At 47.5% G+C, this 20,632-nt stretch overlaps 2 protein-coding genes across 3 annotated transcripts in view; one reads left to right on the forward strand and one right to left on the reverse strand.

Moving 5' to 3' along the window:
* Positions 1 to 20,632, forward strand: part of Abl (tyrosine-protein kinase Abl) — a 236,793-nt gene that overhangs the window by 146,390 nt on the left and 69,771 nt on the right. For both annotated transcript variants that reach the window (XM_075697510.1, XM_075697504.1), the window contains exons 4-6: positions 1,796 to 2,153; positions 10,293 to 10,519; positions 16,187 to 16,322. In XM_075697510.1, coding sequence (XP_075553625.1) covers positions 1,796 to 2,153; positions 10,293 to 10,519; positions 16,187 to 16,322 — 721 coding nt within the window. The remainder of the gene's footprint in view (positions 1 to 1,795; positions 2,154 to 10,292; positions 10,520 to 16,186; positions 16,323 to 20,632) is intronic.
* On the reverse strand, positions 13,338 to 15,038 carry LOC142586243 (uncharacterized). Its single transcript, XM_075697496.1, has 5 exons — positions 14,824 to 15,038; positions 14,372 to 14,618; positions 13,881 to 14,054; positions 13,723 to 13,815; positions 13,338 to 13,654 (listed from the first exon to the last, which is right to left on the reverse strand). Exons 1-5 carry the CDS (start codon positions 14,966 to 14,968, stop codon positions 13,345 to 13,347), a joined length of 969 nt encoding a protein of 322 aa, XP_075553611.1. The 5' UTR covers positions 14,969 to 15,038; the 3' UTR covers positions 13,338 to 13,344.

The following is a 20,632-nucleotide window of genomic DNA, read 5'->3' on the forward strand; positions in this document are numbered from 1 at the left end:
AACAAATGCAAGGTTTGTCAGCATTACTGTACTGCTGCTATGATATTACTACAGTGAAACCTCGTTAAGCCGTAGTTGGCCGGAGCTCGGAAAAAGTACATACTAAACCGTAGTACTGTTTAACCGAAATAGCACGAGATCACCCACTTACCTGTCAAAAATGGAACATGGAACTCAGAGAGAGTGTGATGAAAGGGAAAGTAAACATGCAGTATTTATTCACTTCGCGCTGCAAAAGTGTTATTTTCGTTTGATGCCGCGGCGGCCTAGCAGCAACGACAGCAACAATCACTTACCTGTCAGATCACCCACTTACCTGTCAAAAATGGAACATGGAACTCAGAGAGAGTGTGATGAAAGGGAAAGTAAACATGCAGTATTTATTCACTTCGCGCTGCAAAAGTGTTATTTTCGTTTGATGCCGCGGCGGCCTAGCAGCAACGACAGCGGCCTCTAACTTACTAAAGCTGCGTGCCAGCTTTTCAGCCAGTCCCCTCTTCTCGGCAAACACTCGCATGGCAGATTCCTCGTTCGTGTTACGTATTCTCCGTGCACGTGCGCGGTAGTGCTGCAGAAGTCACGGGGCGCTTTTTTCATTGTGGGGTGCTGTTCTCGTCCCGACGATTGCATTCATGGGGCTGACGTAAACGCGTAGGTTCTGCCACTGTCGGGCCTGAATCGCCCGTGCTGTCACTTTCCGTCTCGTCCTCATCACCGTCGCTAGTCCACACTTCGGCAACAACAGAGGCAACGATGGCGAAAAGTCAAACCTCGTAGTCAAAATCCGGTTTTTCAGACCCGGGGACTGCGAAAAACATTTCAGAAATTGGGCACTTGGGAAAAACTAATGGCGTGCCTTGTACTGTCCTCAAGGGTGCAAATTACCAAAGCAATCTCTAAAATTGGTCTGAAGGCCTGACAATACTCTTATTAAGTGTCTCAGTGCTCGTATTGCGAGAGGAGATGGCAGGTGCACGTGTGTGTAATTAAGGGATGCGTACTATGTCTCCGACAGTGGCTCCTTTCAACCCTTGGTATGCTTCACCGCAATACATTGCGTATGCTTGATAGCGCAATATCGCTGTATTGCGGGGAGGCTGATTTTTGGGAATCTGCATTATGAAACGCTTTTCAGACCGTTGCCGTGCTTTCAGCACTTTGAAGCCATCGGTAAGGATGATGAAGGCAGACTCGGCACCATTCCTGACAGCAGCAAGTCCTTTCAATCAAAGACACCGCACCTAACAACAGGAAGCTTTGTAGCGAACATCGAAGCAGTTAGGCCTAATGGTGCAGAGCGCACAATAGCGCAAACGACATGACCACGAACCAGATACCACGTGGCCAAACACAAATTCCTATGGAGGTAGTGGTGGCTATGATTGGCTACGGCTGCTGCTGGTTTGAGGCTGTGAAATAATCAAAATGACGGCGATGGTGACTGTGATTTATGCTGTTTTGGATCTGTGGTCACGAGAAAAAGTACAAAAAATTGCACAGCGAAGGGTTTCAGCATCTGAAATTTCAGACGTCCTTATACATGGCCGTATGGGGTTTATGGTGGGGCTGCAAAGGTGTATGAATTATCAAAAATGTTTGAAAATGTGGCGTTATAACTATTCGTCATAGTCTGTGTTTACCAACTCACTTGTGTAGCACTTTCGACTGTTAACTTGGGTAGCGTTCAGATTAATTGCTTTTTGTTGCAGGCCGCAGGCATTTTTCTTCTAGGATCCAGTAGCAACTTTTTTTGCTGTGAGCTTGTTGTAGACCAGATGAAATTTTTGTGGCGCAGGTGTATGTCACGTCAGACTGGCGGTTCAACACCTTGGCTGAGTTGGTGCACCACCATTCACTGCATGCTGACGGCCTTATTACTCAACTGCTGTACCCGGCACCTAAGCGCAACAAGCCAGCGGTGTTTGCGCTCAGTCCTGAGCCAGATGAATGGGAGATTGACAGAACGGACATAGTCATGAAGCATAGGCTAGGTGGCGGTCAGTACGGGGACGTGTATGAAGCTCTGTGGAAGCGTTACAACCTTACAGTGGCGGTTAAGACACTCAAGGAGGACACCATGGCTCTCAAGGACTTCCTGGAAGAAGCGGCCATCATGAAAGAAATGAAGCACCCCAATCTTGTGCAACTCATTGGTAAGCACTTGAAACCACTTGCTACTCTTACGTTTCTGAAGGCTGTTGACATGAGTGTGTTTTTGTGTTGTAGTTAGTGGTGACTGAAGGGCCGAATTTTCTTATAAAATATAGACATTGGAAAAAAGGAACCTGGCTTCAAATATTGAATCCTATACCCACATATAGTTGAACTCTGCAGTAACAAAATCTGTGAGGAAAGTGAAAACATACACTTTCGTGAGGATTTCGTTGTTGCGAAATAAAACACCACAGACAGGAAATGTTCTGCAAAACGAAACCTTACTATTGTTGAATCTCGATAATTCGAACTCGAAAGTACTCAAAAATTTGTTTTAATAAAAGAAATTCGAATTAAAAGGAGGACTTGTTTTTGAAGTATTCATGCACTATAGCACAATGCACGAACAGTACGAGTCGTGAAATATAGTGGCGTGCAAGCACACAGCGAGCGAGGACCTCGGAAGTGCCCACGCCGGCCAATGCTCGCTTCCCGGTAACGGCAGAAAACGAAACTTCAAGGAGCGGGCTAAGCTGGCACTGGCACAGAGGTGGGCGCGCAGAGACCGCTGAATATAAGGGAGTTACGAGGTAGTTGAGAAGGAGTGCGAGGGGAGCGTAGTTGCAAAAAAGGGTGAGAGAGAAGCAGATTTGCTTTCCCGCCAGCTTGCTGCATGGCGCTAATTACCTCTGCCAACGAAGTTGCATATGCTAGGACTTTGCCTCTGCTGTTGCTTCCATCTGCGTGCTTGCGTGTCTTTTTCCTTTGTCTGCTGACAGGTCGGCGCTGTGTTTCTGGTCCTGCATTCTTAATGCAAGTAATGTCTTATCAAGCTGACGAAGCCGTTTCCACTGATCATAATCATCTTGTTGCGCTCCCTTCTGTTGCAGCGTCGCCACATTCAAAATCAAAAGACAAGGAAAATGAGGTACTGGGTGTCGCCTTCACATCCTTGTATTCAGGGTCTGTCTTGTACAGAATTGGATGTGGCGCGCTGTCTCCAAGAGCCTTTCAGTCAGGGTGTCTTGGTTTATTGGCGGCAAGGAGTTACGGAGTCGCCATCTGTCGGAAGCGTCTCCCTTGTGTAGTATGAGAAATCACGCGGCGCGCTCCTCATAGGTTTCACCTACGGCGCTCAATAAAAACACCATGCGGCAGCCCTCTTGGACATTTATGTAGGTACTCTCAAAACGAGGGAAGTTTTTGATTGTCGATATAATAACCTTGGGCAAACTGAAAGCACAGAATCGTTTACAGACGATATCTCTTTACCGAATACGTACAGTGAACGCCACTGTGCACGGTCGACGTGATGGAGTCTCCCGAACCGGCTTTTTGCGTGAAAGGTAGCCAGATGCTGAGAGTAAGCTATGTGAAATATGTTCTTATAGTGGGCTATCTGTATAACCAAATGGGTCATAACAGAATGGAGCCTCAATCCAGCGATCGCACGGGTTTGCAGCGACTGACTGCGCCTCTGCATGCATGTCAGTGCACAATGTTTTGCTTTCGCTGTGAGCGTGTTTTTGCACCGTGCCGTGAGCTTTAGGCCGAAGCACATGAGCATTTGACAGTACACTAGCAACCATTGTTGCGTGAACGCTATCAGAACTGTTCAAAAATAATTTCGTTATAGAGACTTCGACGCCTACGGCGACTGTGATGGTTCATTGCAACGATTCAGTCTTTTTTTGTCTTCTAAATTCTTGGACATTTCAATATTATTTCTCAAGTTGCATCGCACTGCATGCTTATTGGTCTTCTCAGCGTGCAATCTCCCTCTGCTTCTTTTTCGCAATCCAGTGCGTTAATTCATAACACAAACATGACCATATGCCATGCTTTTTTTTAATGTGCATCTTACCGCTCCCTTTCCGTTCCAGTGAACTTGCTAGTACTATCTAGCATCAACAGGTTCATAGACCAAACTGTCATGGCATTAGCCACGCAGCGGGCGCAGGTGAGCGCCTCAGTGCGCGTTGTCTGCTACTCACCGAACACCGCGCACCCCTGGCGCCGTAGCAGAAATGTTCCTCGCGTCTGTGCTTGCTGCATACCCGAGTTGTAGCCGATGGCTGTCTGCCAGTTCTGAGTTTCGCCAGCCAAGCTTCACGCAGCTCCTTGCCCTGCGGCTACGTGTGAATAAGGCTGACACTGGGCTCCATTGCGTACGTCCGGCACTGCGGCACCGAGCAGTAGCCTACCATGCTGCACGCCTCCAAAGGCAGCCACTAGCTATTATAGTACTTTCATATGTTGTCAAGCAGACACCCAAGGCGGTAAAGCCTCGCCACTTGATCAGAATTACGGTGCAGGTGGGACTTTATAAACTTTCGTTTTCAGCTCGCTTCGGCGCTTCCGAAGCAGCCAACGCGGCCGCTGTGTCCACGTGATCCCTCATGCCACGTCACGCCGGCGGTGGCGCTAGCTTTTCCACCCCAATACGAGTTGATGCTCGCCCCCAATACGAGTCATTGGAAAAAAACAAGCGTGAACGAGACCAACCAAGTCAGCCAAAACAAGCATGAGCGAGAGCTGACGAGAGCAGACGGTAGTGTGAAACAAGTGGTCCAGCTGAACCAGATGCGAGTACGGATAGAGTGGTCGGGCGGGTCTGCATGATACCAGTTTCCCGCGCGCATGTCACTCTAAAGGCCACTCTTATTCGTCTCCTCAGCTTGCAGCTCACTTGCCACCGTGGCGAGCCATGGAAAATGGCCCCAGGACCGATCCCTCTTGCGGCGCGCATTTTGCCGCTAGTGTGGCTGGGGCATTACTGCACGACACAGCAACAGCGACCTTGCCAATTGAGAGAGGGTGAAATTTTCACCACAACTTTTTTTTTCCTTTTTTTTCCCCTCTCTCGCGTGCGGCGTTGAGGGGTTTCTCTATGGTGGGGTGAGAGCCATGCTGGTCGGAGGTACTGCCGCTTGATTTTGCATGCTGCTGATAGCTTTGCTAGAGCGCGGTCTATTCCAATTAACCGTCACAAATGCTTGTGTGATCATATTACCGGATGTTTTTTCCCATGGAATACACATAACTCTGATGGGACCACGGCGTCGGTTCGAATTAACGAGATTTGACTGTATCGAAATTCTGCTAGTCTTCTTTACCGAGCCTTGCTTGAGGCTATCCAGAACTGCATTGTCGACAGCACCGAGTGCAGCCCATGTGTTGGTCAGCAATGATGGCACTGCCACGGAGTAGTATTCTCAGCTGATAACTTGCATGCATGTGATCACTTTCGCGTGACTCCACACAAAACGTGTCAGCCTGTACGAGCAACAGCATTCCTCCAGTGCTAAGCAGACCATCTTGGCATGATGCCAGGAATGCTGTCACCCATAGATGCTTCTAGTGCCAAGTTACGTGAAATCTTGCGAAAGTGCTCGTTTCCCCAAAAGTGATCGTATGAAAATATGGCCTTATTGTGCACATCTTCGTCTAATGATTTCTAACCTGCACGGTATGCCTGTTGGGTGGCAACAAAACCAATCTTTTTGGTTTCGTTGCCAGATGATGATTTGCCCGATGGGGCCGTAGTCTCCTTTCCTAGTTCTTAATTTCGCCCAGAGGCATGGCAGCCTACGCTGCGTTCGCCATATAAAGTGCCATAAATATTTTGTTTTTGCTGCACTTTGTTTTCTCTGCACACCAAGGATCAACGGGCACTGAGCTGCAAGTATGCACTGTGCATGGTACGCAGAAAGCATCATATGTCAGTAGAGCTCGATGGTTAGGGAGCCCAGATGTCTACCTTTGTCGCTAAAACACATTCACTAAAACTTTCACTAAAACACATTGCGCATATTGCTGTTATACTTACGTAATGAACACACTCGTATAATAAACGCACCCCCAACTGTGCTCCTGAGCAGTCCCCAGATCGAACGACTGTGCTGTAGTTTTTCGGAGGGACTGAAATCTTTTATTCTCTCACATGTGTTCAGAGCAAGCGCACCTAATCTCGATGCCCATCGCTGTGTTGGAAATAATAATGCCAAGTGAGAAACGCCGAGATCATGTAAACTAAATTCTGCAGTTAACCTATGTATGTCATACATCCATACTAGCGGTAAACATGCCTTGGCGGCACAACAGTAGGGACAGTAGGTTTTGTGATGGAGAAGCTGATGGCAAAGCCATGACAAGAGAACACTGGTGGCAAGCATGCGGTAAAAACTGGCTGCGTGCCATCACGGCCGCTCAGGACCTAATGGAAAGACCAGCCTCTTCTTGCCGCATGCCTGCCACCAGTGCCGGCACAAAGGCACCTCGCAGACTCAAAAAAACAAAAAAACACGCAACTGCTCTCAGTAACAGCAACTTTACTCTGACATGATAGGAAAGTGCCTGACCGGGCGTGACACACGAGAAAGTCCAAATGAAAGTGGGGCAGCAGGCGTTTGCATAGTGCCGAATTTGCAAGTTTGCTAGTCGAGTTGTATGGTTGCTGCGGGACAGAGAGTTTATCTGCTCAGAAAACCGAACCGTTGATCAGTCACCAATAAACCTTGTCATGCAGAGGAGCAAGGTGGTCGAGGAAAGAGGTGTACATAGCATGTGTGTCAAATTAACGGATGTTGAAAATCAGCACAACAATGTGATGTTTGCGATAACAACAGACAGCTGGACGCTGCTGTGAGGACGAGCTGTTGTGGAAGCATGCTGTGGATGAAGCGGCTGGATGACTTGTATAACAGGTCTAGTGGTTCCGATGTGGAGTGAAGTGCAATAAAAATGCTGTTACGGTTTGCATATACTATCTATGTGTATTTCTACTGTTAAGGTAAGTTACCGTATAGATTAGTGTAAAGGCCACACCAGTGTGAGGGTCCCACCTCCAACTTGGCTGCCTAAAATTTTTGGAAAAAAGATTCCAGTGGTGGAGCAATCACGTTCGGTTCCCCTTTGCCACACACGCATTGGCGAAGTTTCGCACCCTGCGTACTTCTGGGCGGGCCGCTACTAGATGGTGAAAGCCATCTAGTATTGGAAAATAGTATCTAGAGTCGTCTAGCAGCAGTCCGAATCAAATGATTCGGTTCCATGTAAGGGCTGCACCTCGTCAAAATTGGGGAAAAAAAGTGCGGCCCTTATACGAGTCTATACGGTATCTAATGCATTTTTAAGGTCTTTACCATTTTACTTTTCAATTTTTGCTGTTTCAAAAAAGTTCCCATAAAATTTACCCCACATATTAAACTCACCATCAACTTTGCTTCAGTTTTCGGGAAAAAAGTGTGTTTACCGTATTACGCAAGTATATACGGTATGTACATTTGTAGCAAATGTACAATCAGAAGTGTCTCGAGATGCATGCGACACATTTTAACCCTTTCAGGGTCGATTTTTTTCACCATATGCGACCACTCAGTGTCGATTTTTTTTATTGCAGATTTAAATTCTTTAGAGAAACCTATTTCGAAAAAAATGGACCATAACTTTTCTAAGGTGAACGTAAAATGCGAAAAAATATTTTGTGTGATATATATGTACGGTTTATTCATGAATAACAACAATAAAAAAAGGAAATACAGTGCAGTCCACTTATAGCTATCGACAAAGACGAAAAATATGATCGTTATAACCGATGATCGCTATGTCTGGACTGCAGTTATTAAAAAAAGAAACGCGGAACATACCTTTGCAGCTTCGAATTTGCTACTTGCTCTAAAGAATAGATGATGTAGAAAGCAGGCCGTGAAAAACAAACTTTATTTCTAGCGCCAATGACTGTGTCAAGGGTTAGGCGCGCCGAAATAGTCCGAAATCGCACTTGCTTTTGCAGCAACTTCAGCTTCACAACCGCAGTGTGCATGGTTTCCAGCTGCTGCGCGAACACTGGTGGCAATCCCTTAGCATGCATAAAATCAATTAAGGAGTCGATCGACGACAGTGCACTTTGCGTGGACATCGAGGTCGGGGTCAAGGAGCCACTGTCAATCTCGTTGTCACTGTCGCTGCTGCCGTCGCCACTGTCGCACAACTTTGCCGTCTGTCGAGACAGCACATCTTCGGCAATCGCCTCGTCGGTGACCTCATCACAAAATGAGGCAGCACTGTCTGCAGTCAAAAACTCCTCCTTCAACGCACCACCTGTGTCACCAGTAGGAACGAGCTCCCAGAGCTCGGTTATGTCAGCGGCGTCCACCGTGTTGGTCTCAGTGGGTTGGGGAAGTGCGTCCTTACGCACACAGCCCGCCTTTTTGAAGCAATTGGTGATGAACCACTGGTAAAGCGCCTCTTCAGCATTGGCGTACAAAGGGTCTCTAACCCCTTTTCCGCTGATCGGCATGGCCGCTGATAGCTCCTGCCTTCACAATCATGGTGCTCCCGGTTTTCAAGATGGTTGATATCGTTAACTGGGCGAGCTCATACTTCTTCACAAGGGCGCTCACCTGAAGCCTCATCGAGAGTCCTGCAAAATATCCATCTTCGTGTCAAGCGACGCAGCTTTGCGCTTTGTCGACGCCATCTTCGAACTGGGTTGAACCATTGGTTGCACGCTGCTTCTGTGGCGTCAGCCTGTATCGCGAGAGAGAGAGACGCGGAACGGCAACAGTTCTCTAGAGGGTGTTAGGTACGGGCGCCACCGTGCCGCTTTGCTTGTCGCCATTTTTTTTTTTGTCTCTCTCTTTCGGAGCGACTGTGGCCGACGCGCATGAAGCAGCTAGCGCCATCTTGTGGCGCGCTGCGCCTACTCAGCTACTCTCTGGTGCGCGGGGGCGGGGCGGGACGCGCTGCGCGGTAATGGCGGCAGATACAAACTTGCGGAGGTAAACATCGCCTCGTCTCGACATCGTTCGTTTCAGGGAACTAAGCAACGCAAATGTTACGATTATTTGGCACGGAAAACGCCGTCCAGACGACAAAATTTTGATCGTTATATCCGATATGCGGTGAATAACCTATCGTTATAAATGTTTTGTTTCCCCATAGACCTAATGCATAAAATGACACTCTCATGTCGACCCATCGTTATAACCGATATATCGTTATATGTGGTATCGTTATAAGTGGGCTGTACTGTAAACTTATAAGAACTAAAAATTTGATGCATTGTTATACACATAGTTCAATGCTTAGAAAATGTGCACATGAGACTATTTCGCAAGTCTCAGATGTTCTTGCTCTTGCACTAGTATTTATGTCCATAGCATAATCAAACTGCGTAGGTGAGTGCACTCAAGAAAACTGTGTGGTTGTGTGCCCGTCAAAAAAGCAAAATGCGTGACAAACTTCCACTAATCTTCATCTTATCGCCAACAAGAGACAATTAGTTTTCGCGAGTCTCCCCCCCAAAAAAAGGAAACGCATGCACGGAGTCATCCTTTGTATGCGCACCCCTGTGAACAATCAACGAGCAAGTAACAGGCAGTCGCCCTTTGAGCAATTAGTAACGAGATAGCCATCAATTTTGCAAGTCCAAGAAGCCCAAACTGCCTGCGGAACAAAACCCAAACTAACCACCGCCAGTGTGCGCGCACACCAATGCGGGAGCGATAGTATATAGCCGCGCCGGAGCAAACTAGTTCTAAAACAAACCATGCAACGAAAAATGAGTGAGAGGCACGAGAAAAAAATTCCCTGTATTGCCACATAGTGGCAGCACAATTCCAGGAAAGAAAAAGTTTGGAAATTGGCGCGCTTTTTAAACGTACCGACAGCACCATAAATATACACACTGACCATTTTCGACTTGTTCATGGCGCCGTATATTTACGTCATTGACCCTGAAAGGGTTAAACAAAATTGTTTCCATTAGTTCTTATGATGTGCTATCTTGGCTTGTACACTTGTAGACACAGTGCCTGAAGGTGACATAAATTGCCTACGCTAAGTTTTTCCCAATCATGCCAAGGGAAACTTTCCTCTGGAGAACTGTGTGTATGTGATAGTGGCACAAGGATAGTGGGAGGTGGTACCTCGGGTGGAGAAAGTTAGTCAAGGTACACTGATACATGACTCTAGTGATTGGATTTTGTAACATAATCGTCATAATCGACACTCCAACATATTGTTATATATTGGCAAAGTAAGGATGTTTGTGTAACTACTGTATGTTGCATTCTCTATTTTCTCGACATTATAACTATCAAAAGTTTCATATCATTCGCTAATTTCTCCTACAGGGGTGTGCACACGAGAGCCACCCTTCTACATCATCACCGAGTTCATGGCCCATGGGAACCTCTTGGAGTACCTACGCAACTGCTCACGAGAGGAAATTACAGCTGTAGTGCTAATGTACATGGCTACTCAGATTGCTTCTGCTATGTCCTACCTGGAAGCCCGCAGCTTCATTCATCGGGATTTGGCAGCACGCAACTGCCTTGTAGGAGACTGTCATCTTGTGAAAGTAAGTGTCTTATGCATCATTCTTGTACAGTCTTGTACCACCAGAAGGTCCAAATAATCGGGGGTCCATAAAATACCATATTCACCAGAAAATAAGTTACTTTAATCCACAAGTGGTCAGGAAAGGTGGATGCTGTATTCTTTAATCATCAGTTTCGGAGATACTGCCAGCTTTGCATGACCAGCACAAGAAGCATCAGCGACTACATGCTATGGTGTTATGGGCACAGTGCCAAGCGCCAAGCATACTATCTTATCACAGTGCAGAGACGCTGCCGCCAGTTAATGCGTCTGGTGTTAGTCATGCAAAATGTTGCGTAAGTGAAAGCATCTTCGAAAGTGATTGTCCAAGAATATGGCCCAAGTTTGTCAACGCGTTGCTACGTGCACATCTGCTGCTTGCCTTTGGCCTAACAGTCCATGATCACGATTTTCTAGCAATGCTACATGCCTTTTATGCTATTCTATTTCGCGCCTCATTAGTGGTCAGAGCGATACTTCACCCGCATTATCAACGGGTTCAGCTAGCCATGAATGGTGGACGATAAGAGGGCATCGGAACTCGCATGACAAATCGCAAATACAGCCTTTATGACTTAGTGGCTTGGTTTGTCCTGTGGCTTGGGCGTGGCTGGCGACTACTAGATCAGCTAGGCTTCACTAGTTTGTGTTTTGAGGATATGACGATGTACTGAAATGAAAATTTAGCTATTTCTGCTAAATGCTGTGGCCAAATTAGCTCATGGTCTTGCAGTCAAGAGTCTGAATTATCGCGCGACACGCTGTAAGGTGTTCGAAATTTCGGTTGTCCTTACACATTGTCTATGGGGCCAGTGGGGGTGCCACGGAGCTATCCGAATACAGTCGCCGACTGATTTTTCGGACTCCAAAAATTCGGACATGCTCGATTATTCGGTCTGCTTCGCAGCACCGCCATTCTCCCCATAGACCATAATGTATAGTTTCGACACCTTGCAACCTCTCGTCTGATTCTTCGGACACTCCTTGAGCCAACTCGATCGAGAGCACCATGCACCGACTCTGACCGGTGCATGGTTCGACTTGCTGAATGCCATTTTTGTTTTAAACGGAGCCTCCTTGCTGCCACGAAGTGGCGCTACTGGAAATCCCCGCTCATCATCGTTTCTGCCTGGTTCGATAGAGTTGCTACAGCGGTTCCGGTCTGAGCTTAGTAAGCCATGTCAAGACAATCCAGCAGCTGATTTGTTTGTTTCTTCGTGCACGACGCTGCGAGTAGGCCACGTTTTTCGTTTGTGCAACTGGTGTCGGCGTAACGGTGTAGTGGTGTTTGCTTTGTGTAGGTCTCTTCGATTTGGCTTGCACTGGCTGCACTCGTTCTGAAAAGTGCCGCAGTGGTGCTGAGCGGGTGCAGCACCTGCAGCGCCGGTTCAGCAAGTGCAGCTGGAGCCGCACTAGCGCACGACTGCAAAACGAAGACGGAAGTGCAGGCCTAGCAGAGGCATAGCTTTGTTTACGTGTTTTACGAGCACGTTGTGTATAGCTGGCACCGCTTGCCACGTAAAATGGCCCTCTTTGAAATTGCCATGGAGCTATTGGACTCTGAAAGCGACGACGACTGCGACTACAGTGACATCCACGTTGACTCCGACGACGAGTTCGACGATGTGTGTGTTTCGGTAGCCTGTGCATTGGTACGAAGAGATGCAAATCGTGTGCCGGGGTACGAGAACGTGATAACCAGGTATCATGAGCATGAGTTTAAAAGATTGTTCAGGCTCTCTAGAGAAACATTTGATTGGCTAAGTGGTCAATTCAGTGCTTCTACCTTCTATCCAAACGCGCTTCAAGGGCGTCAAAAAATATCCGCTGAAAAGACATGCCTAATTGCTCTTGTGTATGTCGGCTCGCAAATGTCGATGTACGCCATAGGAGACAAGTTTGACGTGGCAGAGTCCTCAGTGCATGCATGCGTGACGCGGTTCGTCCACTTTTTGCACTCACTTAGCGGTGATGTTATATGCTGGCCCAGCAGTGCAGAAATGAATCGCATCAAGGCAGGTTTCCTCGCCAAGAGTGGAGGCAAAGGCCCACGGAATGCCATCGGCTGCATCGACGGTTCGCACATCCAGATCCTGACTCCAAGCGAATCGACGCAGTCCTATTTCAATCGCAAGAAGTGGCCATCTATTATTTTACAAGGGATCTGCGATGATAGAAATCGGTTTCTGAATGTTTTCATTGGGTTCCCTGGATCTGTCCACGATGCCCGCGTTTTGAAGGAGAGCCCATTCTTCGCACGTGCGCCATTGGAATGTGGTGAAAACTACATTCTGGGGGATAGTGCGTATCCTCTGATGCCTTGGCTGATGACTCCATTCAGAGACAATGAAGCCTCATTTCCTTCTTGGAAAAAACAGTTCAATAAGCGACACAGCCAGCAGAGGGTGTCCATCGAGAACACCTTCGGCATGCTTAAACAGCGTTTCAGGAGGTTGTACCTTGTGGATGCCAAAACTGTTGTGCAGTCCTGCTATATAGTCATGGCAGCGTGTGTGCTCCACAACCTGTGCAACAACGAGAGGGACTTCTTCCTGGAACTGACATCTTTACCACAAGAGGAAGATGTGGGCAATGACGACACTGAAGGGGATTTTGACTGCAGCTTGCCAGGCTACAGTCAGTCCCTGCGAGAGTTCATTGCAAAGGAGCAGTGCTAGGAACTTGTCGCATCTCTGTGAATGCCATGCCAATGTGGAAAAGTGTTTTGTAAAATGATTTGTCTCATATATGAGGAATGTTTTCATTTGAAATAAATTGAACATGCAGTGGTAGTGCAAGACAACTTTATTCTCCCTGTTGTGACCCTTGTTGCTTTGCAATCAAGTCTAGCAGGCGATCAAATCTCTCCATGCGGTCTGCATGCCGCTTTGCCCGCTCTTCCTCCCACTTTTTTCTTTCTTTTTGTTCCTCAGCTCTCGCTTCGGCTTGCTTCTCTCTTGCTTGCCCCATTTTTTCCAGCACCTCCAAAAGGGGAGTAAGCTGTGACTTGCTGTGGCGTTTCCTTTTAGAGGCCAGGCTGTCGTCAATTGTTGCAGACAGTCTGTCCTCGACTGGCACAGGCAAAAGCTCGGCGGATGCTTCTGTGGTGCTTGTCCTGTAGAAAGTATACGCACAGATGCCACACCAATTTCAGGTTTTCCACAAAAACTGTCGTTCGCTTACCCTGAGCATCCGCTGGGGACGATTGCCTTTCCAGGCTCCAAAAGCAATCTTGGGTTGATACTGTGTTCCTTTTCAAGTATCTCCGACAGTTGTCTGTGTAATGCGTGATGCACAAATGAAAAACCCCATTGAATACCATAGTAAATAAGCACACTTACTCTTCATATTCACAGGTCACGCGGTGGTGACCAGATGAACTGTTCTCCTTCTTGCTCCTCTTATATGCTCGATCAAGCGACTTCCACTTATTTTCAATCTGTGTGCTGGTCATATTGCACATAAATTCCTTGTTGATCAGCTCGGTGAGTTTCACCCACAGAAGCTTTCTTGTGCTAAAATAAAAGCATAACATAGTTAAATACAAAACACACTGCTACATGTGACTGAAATTTTGCGGTACCTTTAGTACTTAATTAAGTGTGGCGCTTTCTGGTACTCTGAAATCATAATATTTGCATACTGGCTGCCACACATTTCAAACACTCTTGAGATGAGAATTGATGTACTAAGCTTAAACAAATCCTGCGAAGTATGCATGAAAACATTCCATTAACATTGTTGGAAGTATAAATGTGAGAAACGACAGTGCACTTCATTGTTGCTCATAATATTGGTGGCAACATAAAATGAAACGTAAAAGGCAACGCACAGGAGTTCTCTGCTCTTTCCAACCAAGTCCTTCATCTCCGTGTACTTGGAGATGAAGAACTTGGTTTTGCGAGTACTCCATATCTCCGCTGCTTCTTCAGCGGACGCGGATGCCGTTGGAAAGGCGCCTGGCCCCACTCCATCGAAGCCGTCACTGGCGCAGGCCGGTGTCGGTGGTCGTGTTACAGGAGGAGTATTTTCAACCTGTGAATCTTCGGCCACGAACCGGAGTGTCAAGCGCTGCCCGTCTGCGAAGACATGACATAATATTTGGAATGTGCACACAGCACAGCACGATATCTCAGAAATGCTAAATGGATCTAAATCAATGCCGCAATTAGACGGGGACCTATGCGTTGATCGTGGCCAACCGCTACACGTGGCCACGAGTACGAATAAAGCACAAACTGCTCGCTAACCACGCTTTCATCGAAAACATGCAGCACCACTTGCCTGATGCCTCGTATATATATCCATTTGCGTTTGCGTCCTCCAGTGGTGAGCCGTCGGGCTTGTAGACAAGCCTAACTTCTTTCTGGACGCCGTGGATGAAAACATGCATCGTCGTCTGCTCTTGGCTCGGCGGCAAGTACGCCATGCTGCACTTTTCTCTGCACTTGCTCTGGAGCGCGTGCAAGCCGGCCGAGAACTCGTGCAGCACTTGGCCAGCACCTTGACAAAACGAGGACAAAAGTGTAGAGGGCGCGCGCTGCACCAGAAAAACGAGGATGGCGGTGCTGCACCCGCTGAACTAGTGCAGCCGGTGCAGCCAAATCGAAGAGACCTTGTGCTGTGTCGAGGTTGCGGTGATCCAACGCGGCATACAGAAACATCGCGTCAAGTGTCTCATGGCCCCGACAGTGCCCGCACAGACTGCGCTGGGGCATGCCGGCAAGCAAGTGCCGGGAGGCCTAGGATTTGTTACCTTCCGATGTGCTCCCTACTGATGATGAAGATGTTCTGCAGAGACCTGCACAGCGGTTGCATTGCGATTCCGGACACCGTCTCATTTGACAGTTTCACAGGTGCTGACACTGCTGTACTGACATGCGCAGAACTCGACGACAGCGAGATCATTCGTCAGGTTTCTGCTGCACCGCCGAACGATGACTCCGAGTCGGAAGATGACGCACCATATGCTACACTGCCGTCGCATGCGGAGCGTGTACAAGCAGTGACTGCTTTCAGCCACCTATAGTGACCGTACGACCCTCTCTGAGATTCAGGCTTATCTGATTGCGCTTAAACAAAACAGCGTGCAACAATGCATTCACGTTTTCTTCAAGCCTACTGCCGAGCCCGAATAAGTGCGTGGAAATAAAGGATTTTTTTTTTCTTGATCTGCTTTTTCGGACACCTGTTTATTCGGACATTTCCGCAGTCCCTGTGAAGTCCGAATAAACGGTCGGCGACTGTAATCGGGTATGGCTGAATTACTGGTGTCTGAATTATCAGTCAATGACTATACTGTTAGTTTAGTTCAGGATTGTCCACTCATAGATACCAAACCTCAGAATCCTTCAAACACTGTTGAGGACCCACCTTTTGTCTTGCACTCCCTCCTTCCTTTTTAACAAGCTCATTTTGCAGCTCAGTGACATGTGGGGCTTGTATTGAATTAGCTGTCATTCTCCCTGGGCTGCTTCTAGTGCATCTTTTCAGAGGGCTGTGAATATCAGAAATGTCTTCTCTGAAACCTGAGTAGTTATCTGTTTCAATTAGCAATAATGTGCGAAAGTAACAAGCGACTAGAGCATGTGCTCATTAAAACAAAGCACTGCTTCTAATGCATTCGTTTTACCTTCTGCATTTTCAGGTCGCTGATTTTGGACTTGCCCGGCTGATGAGAGATGACACGTACACCGCTCACGCAGGTGCCAAATTTCCTATCAAGTGGACGGCCCCTGAAGGCCTTGCCTACAACAAGTTTTCTACTAAGTCAGATGTTTGGGGTAAGCTAACTGTTGGCTTTAATTTTCTTGAAGTGCCGTTGCAACCATCCTTTACAGTAGAACCTCGTTCATACGTTCTGGGGGAAAATGTGAAAAGAAACATACTAACTAAGTAGACTACTAACCGAAGCCACTAAAAAAATTGACACGCAAATGTAGTTTACATCTAAGTAATGCGAAGCGTTGAGCACCAGACGCCGGCATGCGCCGATCTGGTGGGACCTGAGCGGCTCAAAAGTTTGCGTCACGCTCCTTGAATTCGGCCTGGACCAGCAGCTTCTTTGGACATGCATTTTGTTGGGAAGTCTTGACGTGTCCACTCTGTGAGAATCGTTCCAGCAGGCACGAAATGCCCAAGGGCTAGAGCAACCCAAGACACGCATTTTTGTTTTAAGGGGAGACGTGGGTTCCAAGACCAATATTGTTAATTTTGGTGTGAATTGGATGATATTTAACAGTACTGTTCGGTTTTTCCCGCTGATTGAAAATATCTAATTAGATTTTGTATATCTGCATTAGTACAAACGATACCAACATTTTAATACAGAAATTCACTTGGTTTCTTGCGGGACTTTTCAAAAACTTCGCTTTGTCAAAAGCAAAAACAAAGTATATGGCAAGAATGCTAGAGAGTAGCTCTAGCCAGTGATGCTAATTTTAGTGTTCCCAGTGCACTTATAATGCGAAAAAACATGTAAACTTGATTGCAATGTTTTTCCTAATTTTCATTTATAATTAGTGGCAATTAGAATTTAGCAAACAGCTTTAGAAATAAATAGCATCACCGGCTAGATCCGTTTGATACGAATATATTAATACCAAACATTTTGCTCATACTTGGAAAGAACATACAAAGATGCTCCGTAAGGCAGTGTGCAATGCCGAAAAAAATAAAACTGAGAAAAACAAATCTAAACCTTCAGTTCACTAACTTTTATTGGCCTTGCAATATGAATTGCACCACCATGTAGCCCTATCCTTCAGCAACAAGTTCATGACATATATGTGGCTACTGTGCAAGAATAACACTGAAATATTTGTGCAACATCATGCGTAGTCGTTGAAAGCAAGGCAAGAAAGCTAGCACCATCCACTTCACATTTCTCTTTTAGATCCTTGTTGAACAGGAGGCACACAAATGGCATCTCTGTTAATAAAGTTGCGCTAAGTTCATGCCCACAACAAAACATGTCCTTTGCAGAAAGTTTATGACTGCAACAAAATATCTGGATCAAATCCCAGCAGTGGCAGCCACATTTCGATGGAAACAAAATGCAAAAGGCTAATGGACTTGTGTTGTGCACACCAGGTGGTCAAAATTAATCCAGAATCGCTAGTAAGAAATATCTTTTGCACATTCACACAATTGTGCATTCAGCACAGGTCACACCTAGACCTATACAGTGAAACGTTAAACCGTAGTTGGCCGGAGCTCGGAAAAAGTATGTACTAAACAGTAGTACTGTTTAACCGAAATAGCATGAGATCGCCCATTTACCTCTCAAAAACGGAACACGGAACTCGGAGAGAGTGCGATGAAAGGGGAAAAAAACATGCAGCATTGATTAACTTCATGCGACAAAACTTTTTTCATTCGATGCTGCAGCGGCCTAGAACGACAACAGCGACCTCAAACTTACTGAAGCTGCGTGCCAGCTTTTCAGCCAGCCCCCTCTTCTCGGCAAACACTCGCATGGCAGATTCCTCGTTGGCGTTACGTATTCTCCGTGCACGCGCGCGCTAGTGCTGCAGAAGTCCCGGGGCGCTTTTTTCATTGCTGGGTACTGTTCTCGTCGCGACAATCCGCCTTTGTAAGCGTCGGTGGGCCAGAATTGAAGGTCCAGCTTGAAAATTTGCCCTAATTTCAAGCCGCCAAAGCTCCGGAAAACGCATGGTGATCGCCGCCATCTTGGTCTCGTTTGAAAGCTGGTTCCCCGTACTTCATTTTGGCGCCTTTCAACACGATGAAGGCATTCTGTGAGCGACGGTATCGGTGACGTTTTCGAAGGGTGAAATTTGGAAAGAGTGACGCTGATTGGCCGAGGCGCAGCCCTCCGATTGGCCCTGGCGCGCGCCTCCTCTCTTTCTCGAGCCGGCGCGGCCGCGTGCTGACCGCGCGGTGCCTTCGCGTCGTCTGCGTACACCCGAGGCTTCTCTTTGTTGTGCAGTGTTTCGCGCCCCACAGTCTCTTTTCGCATTGTTCATGTAAATATTTTCATTGTTAATTCGCTGCCTTTTACCTCGCACTTTCATTACTACGTTTATTAGCCAGGCTGCTGTGCGTACGTGTGTGCATGTTTTTGTGCCGTTGTTCTGATGGGGCGGGACTCGCATTTGAAATCAAACACGCGGAAAGTGGTCCGCAAAAAAAGACGTGCTTGGAACAAGATAACTGCATCATCGAAAACAACTACGGCAGCTTCGGTGTCATTGCAAGCAATAGTACCACCTATCGACGCTGCTGCGCCGGGCTCACCGGGAACGGCCACTTTGGTGTTGTCGCAAGCCGCAGTACCACGGTCCCCCGGGGCTGCTGCGCCGCACTCGCCCAGATCGTCAAGTTTGGTGTTACCGCAAACTATCGTACCACGGATCAATGCCGCTGTTCCAAGCTTCTCAAGAACTTCGGTGTTGCCGCAAGCCACGGCACTGCGGGTCGTCGCGGCTGCTTCAAGCTCCTCGAGACCGTCAACTTCGGCATCGCCGGTGGACGCAGCTGGACCAAGCTTGCGTGCGCATCGCATCGACACGTCGTTTTACACGGAGGCTGAGTGTGCGGAGTGCAAAAAATGTGCAGACAACATGAAGTCTTCCTTGACAAAAAAATGTGCGACTTTGCAGGAGTTCGAGCTTTTAGGCGTCGGCGCGGTGAGTGACGATGACGATCGCGGCACGAAGCACATCATTGTGGACATGAAAGTTTTGCAAACGCTTTTCGCGTCCACAACGTTTAGCAAGTGTGGGATAGCTACTATCGAGCTCAAAAAGTGCAATGAGAAACAGTATGGCCTAGCGGTGAGGCTGCTGCTCACGTGCTCAAGTTGCGATTTCGCGGCGTGGCACTTTTCGTCGCCACGAGTCACCGGAGCATCAAACATCATGCCCTTTGAGGTCAACCTCCGGGCAATGAATGGAATACAAAGTATATGGAAAGGAGTGACAGCCCTCGCGGACTTTTGTGCCACCCTGAACATCTCCCACCGGGGCCTTCACCACAAGACCTTCAGGGGACACATGGAAACCATGGTGCGAGCTTGCCAGACAGTAGCTACAGCCACAGAGGCAGCAAGCGTGGAAGTAGTCAGAACCGTCTACAAGGACTTCCTCAACCCTGTAGGAAACGTGGACGTAAGTTTTGATGGCACCTGGAAAACCCGTGGCCACAATTCTAACATAGCTGTGCATAACATAGCATTATTGAACTTTACACAGGCCTGGTGCTGGACCATGTTGTCCTTTCTTGGTATTGCCGTGGCTGCCAAGGAGTACCCGACTTTGATGATGATGGCTACGGTCACTGGGCTATGACCCACAAGTGTAAAAAAAACATTGACTGCAATGCGGACATGGACCTTTGGTGCACAGCTTGCGGAGCCGAAATGGAGACCACTGAGCATATAGTGCTGAGATGCACAGACCTTCGCCCAACTCTGGCAGAGGGAACAGTGGCAGATATGGAAGGGGCATTGGGATTTCCCGGGGAACGAGAGCAAATAGACGAGAAAAGAGTGGCAGTAACGAAGGGGAGGCTAGAGGATTGGTGGAGGAAGTCAAGGGAGAGATAATGCCTTAAATCGGGGAGATAATGTTTCCTCTACTTTTTTAGATAGTTATTTTGGGGGGAGGAGGGGAGTGAAAACTAGGTTAAGGAAAAGAGGATATAAAGAAAGGAAAAAAAAAATAGGAGGGGGAGCAAAAGGCTAGGTGGCGCCAGCCGCCGCCCGTTACAAAGGGTATAGCCGCCATCCATCCATCCATCCATCCATGCCGGACGGATGGAGACAGAAATAGCGCTGATCCTGTTCAGGTGGTCCCTGCAGAAGAATGGGCTGCACTACACAACAATTCTGTCTGATGGCGATAGCCACACTTTTCATGCACTGACTGAAGACAGCATCTATGGATACGTGGACATTAAAAAAAAAAGACTGTCTGAACCATGTCCATAAGCGAATGGAGACAGCCCTTCGCACCAGAAGAGTCTCTTGGTGGAAAGGGGAGACTTAGCCAGGATAAAATGAAAAAGATAAACTATTATGGGTATGCTCTGAGGAGCCACAGGCATGACATTCCTGCAATGCAGAAGGCAG

Source organism: Dermacentor variabilis, chromosome 1 (assembly GCF_050947875.1).
Source record: "Dermacentor variabilis isolate Ectoservices chromosome 1, ASM5094787v1, whole genome shotgun sequence".
NCBI classification, from domain to species: domain Eukaryota; kingdom Metazoa; phylum Arthropoda; class Arachnida; order Ixodida; family Ixodidae; genus Dermacentor; species Dermacentor variabilis.